Here is a 15954-nt window from a genome sequence, read left to right as displayed (position 1 = left end):
AGGTCTCCCGCATTGCAGGCAGACGCTTTAACCTCTGAACCACCAGGGAAACCAGAAATTTAAAGTAGCTCTAACCAAATGCTACTAATTTACTACGCTTGTTAAAACATAGCTTCAATCAAAAATAAGATAGAAACAAATATATGTGTAGAAAAACAGGAAAGAAATATCAATAACCTCAGATATGCAGATGACACCACCCTTATGACAGAAAGTGAAGAGAAAAAGCCTCTTGATGAAAGTGAAAAAGGAGAGTGGGAAAGCTGGCTTAAAGCTCAACATTCAGAAAATGAAGATCATGGCATCTGGTCCCATCGCTTCATGGGAAATAGATGGGGAAACGGTGGAAACAGTGTCAGGCTTTATTTTTGGGGGCTCCAAAATCACTGCAGATGGTGACTGCAGCCATGAAATTAAAAGACACTTATTCCTTGGAAGAAAAGTTATGACCAACCTAGACAGCATATTAAAAAGTAGAGACTACTTTGCCAACAAAGGTCCATCTAGTCAAGGCTATGGTTTTTCCAGTGGTCGTGTATGGATGTGAGAGTTGGACTGTGAAGAAAGCTGAGCGCCAAAGAATTGATGCTTTTGAACTGTGGTGTTGGAGAAGACTCTTGAGAGTTCCTTGTACTGCAAGGAGATCCAACCAGTCCATTGTGAAGGAGATCAGCCCTGGGATTTCTTTGGAAGGAATGATGCTAAAGCTGAAACTCCAGTACTTTGGCCACCTCATGCGAAGAGTTGACTCATTGGAAAAGACTCTGATGCTGGGAGGGATTGGGGGCAGGAGGAGAAGGGGACAACAGAGGATGAGATGGCTGGATGGCATAACCGACTCGATGGACGTGAATTTGAGTGAACTCCGGGAGTTGGTGATGGACAGAGAGACCTGGCGGGCTGCGATTCATGGGGTTGCAAAGAGTCAGACAGGACTGAGAGACTGAACTGAACTGAATTGAACTGAGAAGGGATTTAAGATTAAAGATTTAAGATTAAAATACACATAGTTAGGCCTTAAGCTCAAAATATAAAATTTATTTGATTTCTTGATATAGGCAAGATACCTAGAAAGGGAAACATTAATGTTAATATGTATACATTGTTTTATTCATTCACTCAGCAAATATTCATCTATCCCATATGATCAAGTCCATATTTATTGTTAGATTAAAGGGACAGAAACAAACTTGTCTTTGCCCTCATGCTTCTGACTTTGGTAGGCAAAAAGGCATTAAACAAATAAATACGTTACTGTGGATTTTTATTTCTAATGTATCAAATGAGATCAGGGTTCATATTTTCTTTCTGCCATTTACTGGCTGTGTCACCTTGCTCTTTCTGTAAACTGGGAAGAGAAATACCTACTCTATAGGATTGTTGAGTTTTCAAATACTGTGTGTGAAGAATTTGGTCTTGGGCTTGTAACGTATATAATAGTCATTGTCAAATGTGGGTCTCAAACATCTGAAGAGGATGGCAGTGGACTTATGATTACCTATTTCATCAAATAAGTCAGAACGTTGAAAATGCTGAATCATCTACTATATGGAATAGTACTCCAGAAGGATATGACTGAAGAGCAGTGATTATTGACAACTAACATTTTTTTTTTTTCCCTAGCAGAATGCTTTAACTAATTCATTTTTCTTTTGAGTATTTTGCTACTAATGGTAACTAGCCTTAAATAACCACTGAAAAAAGGGGTATAGCTTAAGGATTGTTTTCTGTGGCTTTACAATACAGCATGGATGACGATATCATTTTAGGGGCTGATTAACTTTTAGGTTAGAATGTCTCACTTCATTCAAGGAAGACTGTAATTAAGTGGTGGTGTGATGATGCATGACTTAGTTGAAGTTATATTCTCGTTCATTTAAGCCACTAATCATACCTCAGATTCAGTCTCTTTGCAGCTGATTTTTTAAACAATATTATTTCTCCAGGTTGAATAGATTTGAGATTGTGGCACAATCACAAATTTGTTAACACAAAGCATAACACTCATTGCTTCTGTTACTTTGGTAGTTACAGTTTACCGTAGATGCGTGACACTGCTTGGGTTGAATTGCTCAAGTGCAGTTGAGAGTGAACTCTGTAAAAAATACGTGGCTCTTTTAGGTCATTTTATTTATCAAAACTGTCAAGGATTTAGGGGAAATATAGATGATTAAGTGGAAAACTAATTTGTGATATTTTATCAAGATGTAATGAATGAGTCTTAGGTTGCTCGGTTGGTAAAGAATTCGCCTGCAATCCAGGAGACCCCGGTTCAGTTCCTGGGTTGGGAAGATCCTCTGGAGAAGGGCAAGTCTACCCACTCCAGTATTCTGGCTTGGAGAATTCCATGGACTGTTTTGGGCTTCCCTTGTAGCTCAGCTGGTAAAGAATCTGCCCGCAATGCCCGAGACTTGGGTTCAATCTCTGGGTTGGAAAGATCCCCTGGAGAAGGGAAGGGCTACCCACTTCAGTATTCTGGTCTGGAGAATTCCATGAATTTATAGTCCTTGGGGTCTCAAAGAGTCAGACACGACTGAGTGACTTTCACTAGGTTCTATGAGACAGTTCATTTTTAAGTCATGAAGTGAAGTGAAACCTACCAGGCTCCTCCATCCACGGAATTTTCCAGGCAAAAGAACTGGAGTGGGTTGCCATTTCCTTCTCCAGGGGATCTTCCCAACCCAGGGAGAGAACCCAGATCTTCTGCATTGCAGGTAGACACTTTACTGTCTGATCTACCTCATAAGAGACCAAAAATATTAGTTTTCCAAATATTTTTATATTACCCTTCGGTAATATGGGAACACAACTATGAATGTTATAAATATTTTAGTTTTGCCACAGGGCTAAGATAATGCATTTGTTCAGTTATTTGAGAAGCATTTAGTGACCATTTACTATGTATGCCCCAGTTGCTCTTTTATCAGGCTGATCGTACACTGATGAATACCTATGGGCAATAATTCTATATTGACCTTAATTTTTAGAGCATAAAGCAATTTTATTTGTGTGATTATTTTCATGCATGTATCAAAATGATTGAACTTCCCTGGTGGCTCAGTGGTAAAGAATCTGCCTGCCAATGCAGGAGATGTGGTTTCAATCCCTGGGTCAGGAAGATCCCCAGAAGGAGGAAATGGCAACCCACTTCAGTTTTAATTTTCTTGCCTGGGAAATCCCTTGGACAGAGGAGCCTGGGAGACTACAGTCCATGGGGGTCACAAAAGAGTTGGCCATGACTTAGCAACTAAATTAACAACAATCAAAATTATTAGTGTAAAAGTTTATTTGATCTCATATGTTTGGGAAAATCTAGAGTACAACAGAATATACATTGCTGTATCATGAGGAAATTTTTTAAATTTAACTTATTTTCGACACTGGGTCTTCGTTGCTGCACATGGGCTTTTCTCTGGTTGTGGCGAGAAGGGGCTGCTCTGTAGTTGTGGGGCACAGGCTTCTCGTTGCTGTGGCTTCTCTTGTTTTGGAGCTTGGTCTCTAGGTGCACATGCTTAAGTAGTTGTGGTGTGGGGGCTCAGTAGTTGCCACTTTTGGGGCTTAGTTGTCCCATGGCATGTGGGATCTTCCTGGACCAGGGATTAAACCAGTATCCCCTGCATTGCAGGGTGGATTCTGAACCACTGGAGCACCAGGGAAGTCCCAGAAAATGTTTAAATGTTCAGTACAAGGGAGGAGGAAATACCAAGAAATACTGCATATTCAAAAGTAGACACCATCAGCAAGTACACTGCAGCAGCTATCACTCCTATACTGCAATTAGAGAGCTTGCCACATTATAACTAGAACTTAATTGTGTTTATGTGCTTGTAAAGTAGTGTTCAAAATCCTTCAAGCTAGGCTTCAACAGTACATGAACCAAGAACTTCCACATTTTCAAGCTGGGTTTAGAAAAGGCAGAGGGACCAGAGATCAAATTGCCTAAATCTGTTGGATCATAGAAAAAGCAAGAGAACTCCAGGAAAACATCTACTTCTGCTTCACTGACTATGCTAAAGCCTTTGACTGTGTGGACCACAACAAACTGAAAAATTCTTCAAAAGATGGGAACACCAGGCCCCCTTACCTGCCTGCTGAGAAACCTGTATGCAGGTGAAGAAGCAGCAGTTAGAACTGGACATGGAACAACAGACTAGTTTAAAAGGGGAAATGAATATGTCAAGGCTGTATATTTCACCCTGCTTATTTAACTTCTATGCAGAATACATCATGCAAAATACCAAGCTGGATGAAGCACAAGCTAGAATCAAATTGCTGGGAGGAATACCAATAACCTCAGATATACAGATGACACCACCCTTATGGCATAAAATGAAGAGGAACTAAAGAGCCTCTTCGGAGAAGGCAGTGACAACCCACTCCAGTACTCTTGCCTGGAAAATCCCATGGATGGGGGAGCCTGGTAGGCTGTAGTCCATGGGGTCACGAAGAGTCAGACACTTACTGAGCAACTTCACTTTCACTTTCATGCATTGGAGAAGGAAATGGCAACCCACTCCAGTGTTCTTGCCTGGAGAATCCCAGGGACGGCAGAGCCTGGTGGGCTGCCGTCTGTGGGGTTGCACAGAGTCAGACATGATTGAAGCAACTTAGCAGCAGCAGCAGCAGCAGCAGCAAAGAGCCTTTTGATGAAGGTGGAAGAGGAGAGTGAAAAAGCTAGCTTAAAACTCAACATTCAAAAAACTAAGATAATGCCATCTGGTCCCATCACTTCATGGCAAATAGATGGGGAAACAATGGAAACAGTGACAGACTTTATTTTCCTGGGCTCCAAAATCACTGCTGAAGGTGACTGCAGCCATGAGATTAAAAGACTCTTGCTCCTTGGAAGAAAAGCTATGACAAATCTAGACAGTGTACTAAAAAGAAGACTCATCATTCTGCTAACAAAGGTCCATCTAGTAAAAGCTATGGTTTTTCCAGTATTCATGTATGGATGTGAGAGTTGGACCATAAAGAAAGCTGAGCACCGAAGAATTGATGCTTTTGAACTGTGGTGTTGGAGAAGACTCTTGAACTGCAAGGACATCAAACCAGTCCATCCTAAAGGAAATCGGTCCTGATCATTGGAGGACTGATGCTGAAGCTGAAGCTCCAATACTTTGGCCACATGATGTGAAGAGCCAACTCATTGGAAAAGACCCTGATGCTGGGAAAGATTGAGGGCAGGAGGAGAAGGGGATGACAGAGGATGAGATGGTTGGATGGCATCACTGACTCAATGGAGATGAGTTTGAGCAAACTCTGGGAGATGCTGAAGGACAGGGCAGCCTGGTGTGCTGGTCCATGGGCTTGCAAAGAGTTGGACACAACCGAGCAACTGAGCAACACCAACAACAAAACAGTATATTATTAAATTGGGCAGGAGAATATAAATGGTAGAATAGCATTTGTTACTATAAAGCTGCAGCTGTAGGGTTTTCAGTTTTTAAGTGTTCGATTCTAGTGTGTTTAGTTTTTTAATGTAGAATCAGTTTTCTAATTATAGAATTTATGGTATCTCCTTTGGACAAATTATTGGGACATTACACAGCAGTTATCCTGACACAGGTAGGTAAATATGCTTCTTTCTGAAAAGTTATAAAAAAGAAATTTGTTTCAAAAGTTGTTTTAGATTATTGGTAATTGAGAAATTCCTAAAGTCATTTTGAAACTAGAAAATTCATTCACCAAATGTTTAACAAATACCAGATATTGCTTTTGCTACTTAAAGAAAGGGGTAGACAAATCCCTTCTTTCTGTTTCCATGAATGTATGATCTTCCCATTCACTTACACAAATATGTAAATGTAAAACTTTATTGCACAGGAAATTTCCACATGAAGAGGAGTTGCACACTTAAGAATTTTATGCTTTCCCCAGCTTTTTTGGAAGTAATAATGCTTTCAATTTCAATGAAACACTTAAAATTTCTTTTGCACGTGTTATACCCTAGTATATATGCTAGTACACACTATAAAGCTAGTAATTTTTAAATTGTTGTTCGGTACATAGGAAATCTGCCCTTAGGACACCCAATGTGGCAATATGAAAGTATTCTTACTATAAAGCAATTTAGTTTATATATTTATTTCAGTGCATAGACTCAATTATAGTGAAGAAGCAACACATCATTACATTATTACTGTGCCAAGTTTACTTAGGTGAGAGATCCTGAGTTTAATACATGGAATGCTTTTCAGTAATCTCAAAATATTTATATCTGATATGTTCTCATAGAACTATAAGTGTAGTCCTTAATATACCTACCATAAAGTTCAATACATTCTTTGATGTTGAATTTTCTTTAGTTGAAAAGACTTAAAAAGAGAAAAGTTTCTTAGGAAAAAAGCTTCATGAAGTAGTGAGTGCACGGTAATATCTCAATAATAGGAAATGTTATAAATGTATGATAATAAGTATTCATGATTTGTTATACTGCAGATTCTATATGATCTGGGTATATTACATTATTCAATAGTAAAGGATGGTTCATACTTTTATAATACAGAAGCATAATAGAATGTTGTTTTTATTGCATAGTTCAGTTACTTTTGCATGTTTCTACTTATTACAAGTTCTGTAATATCTCTTCTCAGTTAAACTTGCTTCATTTTTAGAAGAGAGTTGAGCTATTCTAGTTGAAATATGGCAGGTTGGTTTTAAAATCTGTTCCTGGTCTGTTATGGCTTCTGATACTATCCAGGTATCCCAAAGATACTGTCAAACACAGATCTTAAATGGTTATATAGTGCAGTCCTGAAAATAATGCCAAGAGACATGAAGAACAGGAAAATGGATTTGATGAAAAGTCAAGGAGTAAACTAATGAATGATTATATTATTATTGCTTCTATGTTTATTACCTTTGAACTTGAGTTGGTCATGAATGATTACATATATTTATAGATTACATTCTATGAGGGGAAGAAATGTGGTAAAATGGCCAGATAGCTTAAATGAAATTGAGTTGTTAATAAAAGTGGGTTTCAATATATAGCATTACTTTTTTTTAGACGAAAAATTTAAAACAATTTTTCAAGGTTAATATAGTTTGTCTTCATTATATTTAGATAATGATATGCTCTGATTTTTTAAAAATTCTCTAGGTTGCAACAATAACATTTCAAGATTTGCCAGGCTGTAGTCTCTCTACACTGGCAGAGTGTCCAAATCTTCAGTTTCTGTCTCTTCGACGCTGTGGATTAACTTCCTTGCACAGTCTGAGTAACTGCAAAAGATTGAAGTACATTGATGCACAGGTGTGTCCTATGTTATCATTATTTATTTTATAATAAAATGTAAAACAGATTCAGGTGTACATTTAAGAAGTGACAATTTTGAAGAAACATTTAATAAAATAGCCTGTAACTCAGGGTCTAGAGAGATCAAGGGCCAACATTTGTGAGAGCCATATAGGAAAGATGCTTAGGTGGTATGACCTGGGGAATTATCTTCATTCATAGGTGACAGAGTTATTGTTTTGTTACTTTTTGTTGCATAACAAATGACCACATTATTTAATAAGTTAAAAACAAAAAAAGCAGCCATTTTATTTTACTCTACTTCTGTGGGCCATGAATTGAGGCAAGACTTATTCTGGGCATTCTATCTGTCTCATACTGTGTTGCCTAGATGTCTGATGTACTTTGCAGTTGGGGTTGGAATGTCCAAATACATTCTTTGATATGTCTGGCACTGGAAGGTTGAAATTTCCCTCCCTCTGTATGTCTCTCTCTGTCCCCTCCCACCACCTTGGGCATCTTTACAGGGTGAGCTTTCCAAAAAGACAGTCTTCAATATTAGGGCTTAGCAAGCATCTGCCTGCATCATACTAGCTTATGTTCTATTCACTAAACTTTCATTTCAAGTAGGAGCGGACTGTATGTGTGAATATTGGGTTGTGAAGTTTATAGGAAACTGCTTACAAAATAATAATCTACTGCAATCTGCTTTCTTGTTCCTAATGAGTCATATCTTTCCCACATGCAAAAGGACTCATGTCCCAAAGACCCCTGAGTCTTATAAACTTATGACATCAGACTTGGAATTGAAGCACAGAATCTTCTTATCTGAATCAAATCCAAGTGGAGATGATCTGCTCAGAGAGAGTTCTTTCAACTCAGAGATCTATAAAGTTAAGGGAAAGGTAGTCTTCTTTCACTCCCCCACACCCATGCATGGTGGTGAGACAGCCAGTTCAGTTCAGTTCAGTCGCTCAGTCGTGTCCGACTTTTTGCGACCCCATGAATCACAGCACGCCAGGCCTCCCTGTCCATCATCAACTCCCGGAGTTCACCCAGACTCACGTCCATTGAGTCAGTGATGCCATCCAGCCATCTCATCCTCTGTCGTCTCCTTCTTCTCCTGCCCCCAATCCCTCCCAGCATCAGAGTCTTTTCCAATGAGTCAACTCTTCGCATGAGACAGCCAAGACTTAGTTAATTACAAGAGTCCTTATCCTTCAGTATGGGAGAGAACAAGAAGCTCATGGCAGTCCTTGGTCCATAGCTAAGAATGTAGCATTAGTTCTTAGTAAGGTCTTGGTTCTGCTCCATGGGAATAATTCTCTATGACTCTTGGTTCTGCCCAATAGTCTTTTAAGTCCATTCTCAAGGCATACCTTCTTTTGCATTGCAGCTGAGAATTTTTTTCAATCTCTTTCTTTCTTATAGAAGATTGGGGGCAGGATGCTAGAGTTACATTTTATTTTTGATTCTTTTCAGTTCAGACTGACACTGCTTCCACCAATATGGTTTTCTTTTCAAACTTTTTGTTTCCTATGCTTATTAAGTTTACTCCAGTTAACAAAGACTATACTCATAGATATTTTTGAGAGAGTGTTGTGAGACTATACCATTAAGATTCTTAAAAGCCCATTTATCTTTTTGAGAGCTTCCTTTGTGGCTCAACTGGTAAAGAATCCACCTGCAACGCGGGAGACCTAGATTCAATTCCTGGGTTGGGAAGATCTCCTGGACAAGGGAAAGGCTACCCACTCCAGTATTCTGGTCTGCAGAATTCCATGAACTGTATAGTCCATGGGGTCACAAAGAGTCTGACACGACTGAGCAACTTTCACTTTCAAACATTCACTTTATTTTTCTGAAGTCTTAAAAAAGAGAATGCTGTTGTATCCCTGACATATGATCTTGACCTTGAGACCAATATTCTGTATTGCAGAGATATGTATATTTAGTAAAAGTATAAATCTGCGTATAAGATACATACCTAATTCATGGTATTGACGTAGCAAAAGGAACTGAGGAAGGGAAATGGGTAGATTTCAAATTTTTCAATGTTTGATTTCTTTAAAGTAAGTTTGTTAGCAACTGTGACCAAATCGTTCACTCTTGTTCAGATAGTCTGAAATGTTTTGTTATTGGTCCTCAATATTTTCTCTATTTTAAAAGATTATTAATAAGTTTAAATCAGTTAATTATTTGATTGCCTAATATTTTCATTCAGATAGTATAACATCCTACATCAGATCAGATCAGATCAGTCGCTCAGTCATGTCCAACTCTTTGCGACCCCATGAATTGCAGCACGCCAGGCCTCCCTGTCCATCACCAACTCCCGGAGTTCACTCAGACTCACGTCCATCGAGTCAGTGATGCCATCCAGCCGTCTCATCCTCTGTCATCCCCTTCTCCTCCTGCCCCCAATCCCTCCCAGCATCAGAGTCTTTTCCAATGAGTCAACTCTTCGCATGAGGTGGCCAAAGTACTGGAGTTTCAGCTTCAGCATCATTCCTTCCAAAGAAATCCCAGGGCTGATCTCCTTCAGAATGGACTGGTTGGATCTCCTTGCAGTCCAAGGGACTCTCAAGAGTCTTGTCCAACACCACTGTTCAAAAGCATCAATTCTTTGGCGCTCAGCCTTCTTTACAGTCCAACTCTCACATCCATACATGACCACAGGAAAAACCATAGCCTTGACTAGACGAACCTTTGTTGGCAAAGTAATGTCTCTGCTTTTGAATATGTTATCTAGGTTGGTCATAACTTTCCTTCCAAGGAGTAAGCATCTTTTAATTTCATGGCTGCAGTCACCATCTGTAGTGATTTTGGAGCCCAGAAAAATAAAGCCTGACACTGTTTCGACTGTTTCCCCATCTATTTCCCATGAAGGGATGGGACCAGATGCCATGATCTTCGTTTTCTGAATGTTGAGGTTTAAGCCTCAACATTTAAGCCAACTTTTCCACTCTGCACTTTCACTTTCATCAAGAGGCTTTTTAGTTCCTCTTCACTTTCTGCCATAAGGGTGGTGTCATCTGCATATCTGAGGTTATTGATATTTCTCCCGGCAATCTTGATTCCAGCTTGTGTTTCTTCTAGTCCAGCGTTTCTCATGATGTACTCTGCATGTAAGTTAAATAAACAGGGTGACAATATACAGCCTTGTCGAATGCCTTTTCCTATTTGGAACCAGTCTGTTGTTCCATGTCCAGTTCTAACTGTTGCTTCCTGACCTGCATACAAATTTCTCAAGAGGCAGATCAGGTGGTCTGGTATTTCCATCTCTTTCAGAATTTTCCACAGTTTATTGTGATCCACACAGTCAAAGGCTTTGGCATAGTTAATAAAGCAGAAATAGATGTTTTTCTGGAACTCTCTTGCTTTTTCCATGATCCAGCGGATGTTGGCAATTTGATCTCTGGTTCCTCTGCCTTTTCTAAAACCAGATTGAACATCAGGAAGTTCATAGTTCATATATTGCTAAAGCCTGGCTTGGAGAATTTTGAGCATTACTTTACTAGCGTGTGAGATGAGTGCAATTGTGCGGTAGTTTGAGCATTCTTTGGCATTGCCTTTCTTTGGGATTGGAACGAAAACTGACCTTTTCCAGTCCTGTGGCCACTGCTGAGTTTTCCAAATTTGCTGGCATATTGAGTGCAGCACTTTCACAGCATCATCTTTCAGGATTTGGAATAGCTCAACTGGAATTCCATCACCTCCACTAGCTTTGTTCGTAGTGATGATTTCTAAGGCCCACTTGACTTCACATTCCAGGATGTCTGGCTCTAGGTCAGTGATCACACCATTGTGATTATCTGGGTTGTAAAGATCTTTTTTGTACAGTTCTTCTGTGTATTCTTGCCATCTCTTCTTAATATCTTCTGCTTCTGTTAGGTCCATACCATTTCTGTCCTTTATCGAGCTCATCTTTGCATGAAATGTTCCTTTGGTATCTCTGATTTTCTTGAAGAGATCCCTAGTCTTTCCCATTCTGTTGTTTTCCTCTATTTCTTTGCACTGATCGCTGAAGAAGGCTTTCTTATCTCTTCTTGCTATTCTTTGGAACTCTGCATTCAGATGTTTATATCTTTCCTTTGCTCCTTTGCTTTTCGCTTCTCTTCTTTTCATAGCTATTTGTAAGGCCTCCCCAGACAGCCATTTTGCTTTTTTTGCATTTCTTTACATAGTTGTCTTAAAAGTTAGGGATTCAGATAATGATTTAAATTCAAATATATCATCTGTTTTCTTTTCTACAAGCTTTAAATGTTTCATTAGTAAGCCATTGAGATAAAACTAATTACATTTGTTCTTTGTTTTAGGAAAACCATATTGAGACTATCAACTGTGAAAATTTGGAAAATCTCTGCATTGTTCTTCTTAATAAAAATCAGTTGACTTCTCTTCATGGTTTGGATGGCTGCACTAATATCCAAAGTCTTGAACTTTCACATAATAAAATCACTCGAATTGGTGAGAACAATGGAATTTGAATATATCAACATTTATTTTTCATGATTATATATTGTTTCATTTATTCTTCTTTAAGAAAAGGACACAATCTCTAATTTACTAATTTTATCCAAGCCATACTTATTTAATCTTTTACCCAGAAGGAAACAAAACGATTTTTAATATATATAAAAGGAATATGCTCCTACCACTGGCAAATGGGTAGTCATTAGTAGCTCCTTAAATTAGTATATTTACCTCCCTGTCCCTTTTCTTATAACTAACAGTGATTTGAACTCTATTGGGGAATATATTGATATATATTATTATATATATAACATACCCTTGTTTGTTGCCATCATAGTTTTATAGGCCCTATGCTTACTATTGGCTTCCCAGCTGGTGCTAGTGGTAAAGAATCTGCCTGCCAAAGCAGGAGATGCAAGAGATGCAAGTTTGATCCCTGGGTCAGGAAGATCCCCTGGAGGAGGGTACCACAACCCACTCCAGTCGTATTGCCTGGGGAATTCTATGGACAGAGGAGCCTGGTAGGCTGCAGAGTTGGGCACCAGTGAAATAACTTAGCACATACATGCTTACTATCTTCTCAGGAGCTGTCATTACTGTTTCTTGATAGGACATTTCTCTCTTTACCTACATACATCACTTGTACTAACCTTTCCTTCTTTGTGCATGCACGCTGAGTTGCTAAATCATGTCTGACCCTTTGCAACTCCTTGGACAGCAGCCTGCCAGGCTCCTCTGTCCATGGGATTTCTCAGGCAAGAATACTGGAGTCGGTTGCCTTTTACTTCTTCAGGGGATCTTCCCAAGCATGTCTCCTGCATGAACTCCTGTCTCCTGCAATAGCAGGCAGATTATTTACCATTGAGCCACCTAGAAGCCCTTCCTTCTTTAGATAAGGCTACTACCACATAAAAAGAAAGAACTTGTCTATTTGAATCTCCCTCATTGCCTTTGTCCCTCCATCTGTCATTATGAGACATTACTTTGCCAACAAAGGTCTGTATAGTCAAAGCTATGCATTTTTCCAGTATCTATATAGCTCTGTATCAATAGCAGTTTCCACCCTTATTCTTTGTAATCCATAAAATTCTGTGATGAAAATTCTTTTATTTTTAGGTGTTTTTCTTGTTTTGGGACCTATGTGGGATAACTTTTATAAAGTTTAAAATTAAAATTTTTTTTTTTAAATTTTGCATTGGGGTATTTTGCCAATTAACAAACAATGTTGTGAACAGAGAAGGGACCCAGCCATACACATACACATGTATCCATTCTCCCCCCAAACTCCCCTCCCATCCAGGGCACTGCACAACACTGAGCAGAGTTCCATGTGCTATCCAGTAGGTTCTTGCTCGCTATCTGGACATGCTTTTTCTTATTTAAGATCAGCCCTCCTGTTTTCCATAAGTGTCCCTGTCATTCTCCTCTGGTATATTCCTCCATCATTTATCGCCTTCCTCATGTCAGATTTTTCCTGTTGCCATTCATTTCTGCCACTGCCTCATCTCTCTTTCCCCTTGTTGTTAAGTCTTGTGAAAGACTGTTCTGTTCTTGCTCTCACTTCTCATGTCTTACTACTCAACCTCTCTTTTCTGCCACCTGAAATTCAGCTTCTACTCACTTCTATACATTTTCAGTGGGGTAAGTCTAAAATAAAACTCTAATGTTTTTCACTCATGTTTGGCTTAAAATTCTCTGGGTTTTTGTTGTTATTGTGTTTTATTTTTATTTTCTATTGTAGCTTTGAGATTCTCAAGGGACTTGATAAGGGCTTGTTGTCCAGTCAGTCAGTCATATCTGACTCTTTGCGACACCATGGACTACAGTCTGCCTGGCTTCCCTGTCCTTCACTATCTCCCGCAGTTTGCTCAAACTCATGTCCATTGAGTCGGTGATGCCATCTAACCATCTCGTCCTCTGTTGCCTCCTTCTCTTCCTGTTCTCAGTCTTTCCCAGCATTAGGGTCTTTTCCAATGAGTTGGCTCTTCACATCAGTGACCAGAGTATTGGAGCTTCAGCTTCAGCTTCAGTCCTTCCAGTGAATATTCAGGGTTGATTTCCTTTAGGATTGACTGGTTTGATATCCTTGCAGTCCAAGGGACTCTCAAGAGTCTTCTCCAGTGCCTCAGTTGGAAAGCATTGATTCTTTGGCATTCAGCCTTCTTTTTGGTCCAATTCTCACATCTGTACATGACTACTGGAAAAACACATAGCTTTGGCCATATGGATCTTTTTGTTGACAGAGTAATGTCTCTGCTTTTTAATACACTGTCTAGATTTGTCATAGCTTTTCTTCCAAGGAGCCAGCGTTGTTTAATTTCATGGCTGCAGTCACTATCCGCAGTGATTTTGGAGCCCAAGAAAATAATGTCTGTTACTGTTTCTATTGTTTCCCCATCTATTTGCCATAAAGTGATGGGACCGGATGGCATTATCTTAGTTTTTTGAACGTTAAGTTTCAAGTCAGCTTTTTCACTCTCCCTTTTCACCTTCATCAAGAGATTCTTTAGTTCCTCTTCATTTTCTGCCATAAGGGTAGTGTCATCTGCATATCTGAGATTATTGATATTTTCCCCAGCAATGTTGATTACAGCTTGTGCTTCATTCAGCCTGGCATTTCATATGATGTACTCTGCATATAGGCTTCCCTGGTAGCTCAGTTGGTAAAGAATCTGCCTGCAATACAGGAGACCCTGGTTTGATACCTGGGTTGGGAAGATCTGCTGGAGAAGGGATAGGCTACCTACTCCAGTTTTGTTGGGTTTCCCTTGTGGCTTAGCTCAGAAATCTGCCTGCAGTGAGGGACACCTGGGTTCGACACCTGGGTTGGGAAGATCTCCTGGTGAAGGGAAAGACTACCCACTCCAGTTTTGTTAGGTTTCCCTTTTGGCTCAGCTTAGAATCCACCTGCAGTGAGGGATACCTGGGTTGCGAAGATCCCCTGGAGAAGGGAAAGGCTACCCACTCCAGTATTCTGGCCTGGAGAATTGCATGGAGTGTGTATAGTCCATGGGGTCACAAAGAATCGGACTCGACTGAGCGACTTTCACTTTCACTTTGCATACAAGTTAAATAAGCAGGTTGACAATATACCACCTTGACATACTCCTTTCCCAATTTGGAACCAGTCCATTTTTCCATGTCCAGTTCTAACTATTGATTCTTGACTTGTGTACAGGTTTCACAGGAAGGTAAGGTAGTCTGGTATTCCCATCTCTTTAAGAATTTTCCAGTTTGTTGTGACCCACACAGTCAAAGTCTTTACTATGGTCAAGCAGAAGCAGATGTTTTTCTGGAACAATATTGCTTTTTCTATGATCCAGTAGATGTTGGCAGTTTGATTTCTGGTTCCTCTGCCTTTTCTAAATACAGCTTGTAAATCTGGAAGTTCTTGGTTCACACAGTGTTGAAGCCTAGCTTGAAGAATTTTGAACATTACTTTGCTAGCATGTGAAATGAGTGCAGTTGTGTCTGAATGAATGTTCTTTGGCATTGCCCTTCTTTGAGATTGGAATGAAAACTGACCTTTTCCAGACTTGTTGCCACTGCTGAGCTTTCCAAATTTGTTGGCATATTGAGTAATATAATGGTTAAATATAATCTAGCCTTAAATAATGGTTAATCAATAATTTTCAAAAAATTCTGAATTAGATAAAAATATTACTTTGGTATACTACTAATGGCTTAAAATACTGTACCCCTAAAAGGTACATTCTTTCTACCTTCTCTAACCTACATTTGTTAGGAAATGTGATATGGACTCAATTATCAGGGCATGGGATTGGAGCAAATGAAGGAGCAGTAAGCCTACTCTCTGTGTTTAGGACTGATTCTACTTAGGCCTTCTAAATACTAATTTTATTTGTTTGCTTATATTTTTTTTCTTTCTTTTTTTTCTTGTTGAAAATTTCAAACATTTACAAAATAAATACATGGAGATTCCATGTACCATATTCAACATTTGGTACATCATTACTATTTGTTTTTCTTCTTCTTCTTTTTTAAAACAAATCCCCAAATCAGAGAGCTTCATCCTTTCATACCTTAGGAGATTTTTAAAAATAATACAGTCCCTCCTTAACTACAATGCATTGTGTCACCTAATAAAATTAATAATGATTCCTCTTTCAAGTAATAATCCATGATGCAAGTTTCTTTATTTTCTTAATATTATCAGGGTTTGTTTGACTCATAACCCAATGACCACATATAACATTCACATGGGTGACTGGAAGTTC

General features: G+C 39.1%; 1 protein-coding gene across 2 annotated transcripts in view; it reads left to right on the top strand.

The window, feature by feature from the left end:
- LRRIQ1 (leucine rich repeats and IQ motif containing 1) overlaps nucleotides 1-15954 on the top strand; it is a 225815-nt gene that overhangs the window by 24915 nt on the left and 184946 nt on the right. For both annotated transcript variants that reach the window (XM_027543219.1, XM_027543220.1), the window contains exons 9-10: nucleotides 7106-7258; nucleotides 11560-11710. In XM_027543219.1, coding sequence (XP_027399020.1) covers nucleotides 7106-7258; nucleotides 11560-11710 — 304 coding nt within the window. The remainder of the gene's footprint in view (nucleotides 1-7105; nucleotides 7259-11559; nucleotides 11711-15954) is intronic.

The sequence above is a fragment of the Bos indicus x Bos taurus genome, chromosome 5 (assembly GCF_003369695.1).
Source record: "Bos indicus x Bos taurus breed Angus x Brahman F1 hybrid chromosome 5, Bos_hybrid_MaternalHap_v2.0, whole genome shotgun sequence".
Lineage (NCBI taxonomy): Eukaryota > Metazoa > Chordata > Mammalia > Artiodactyla > Bovidae > Bos > Bos indicus x Bos taurus.
This window is presented reverse-complemented; position numbering and strand designations above follow the sequence as displayed.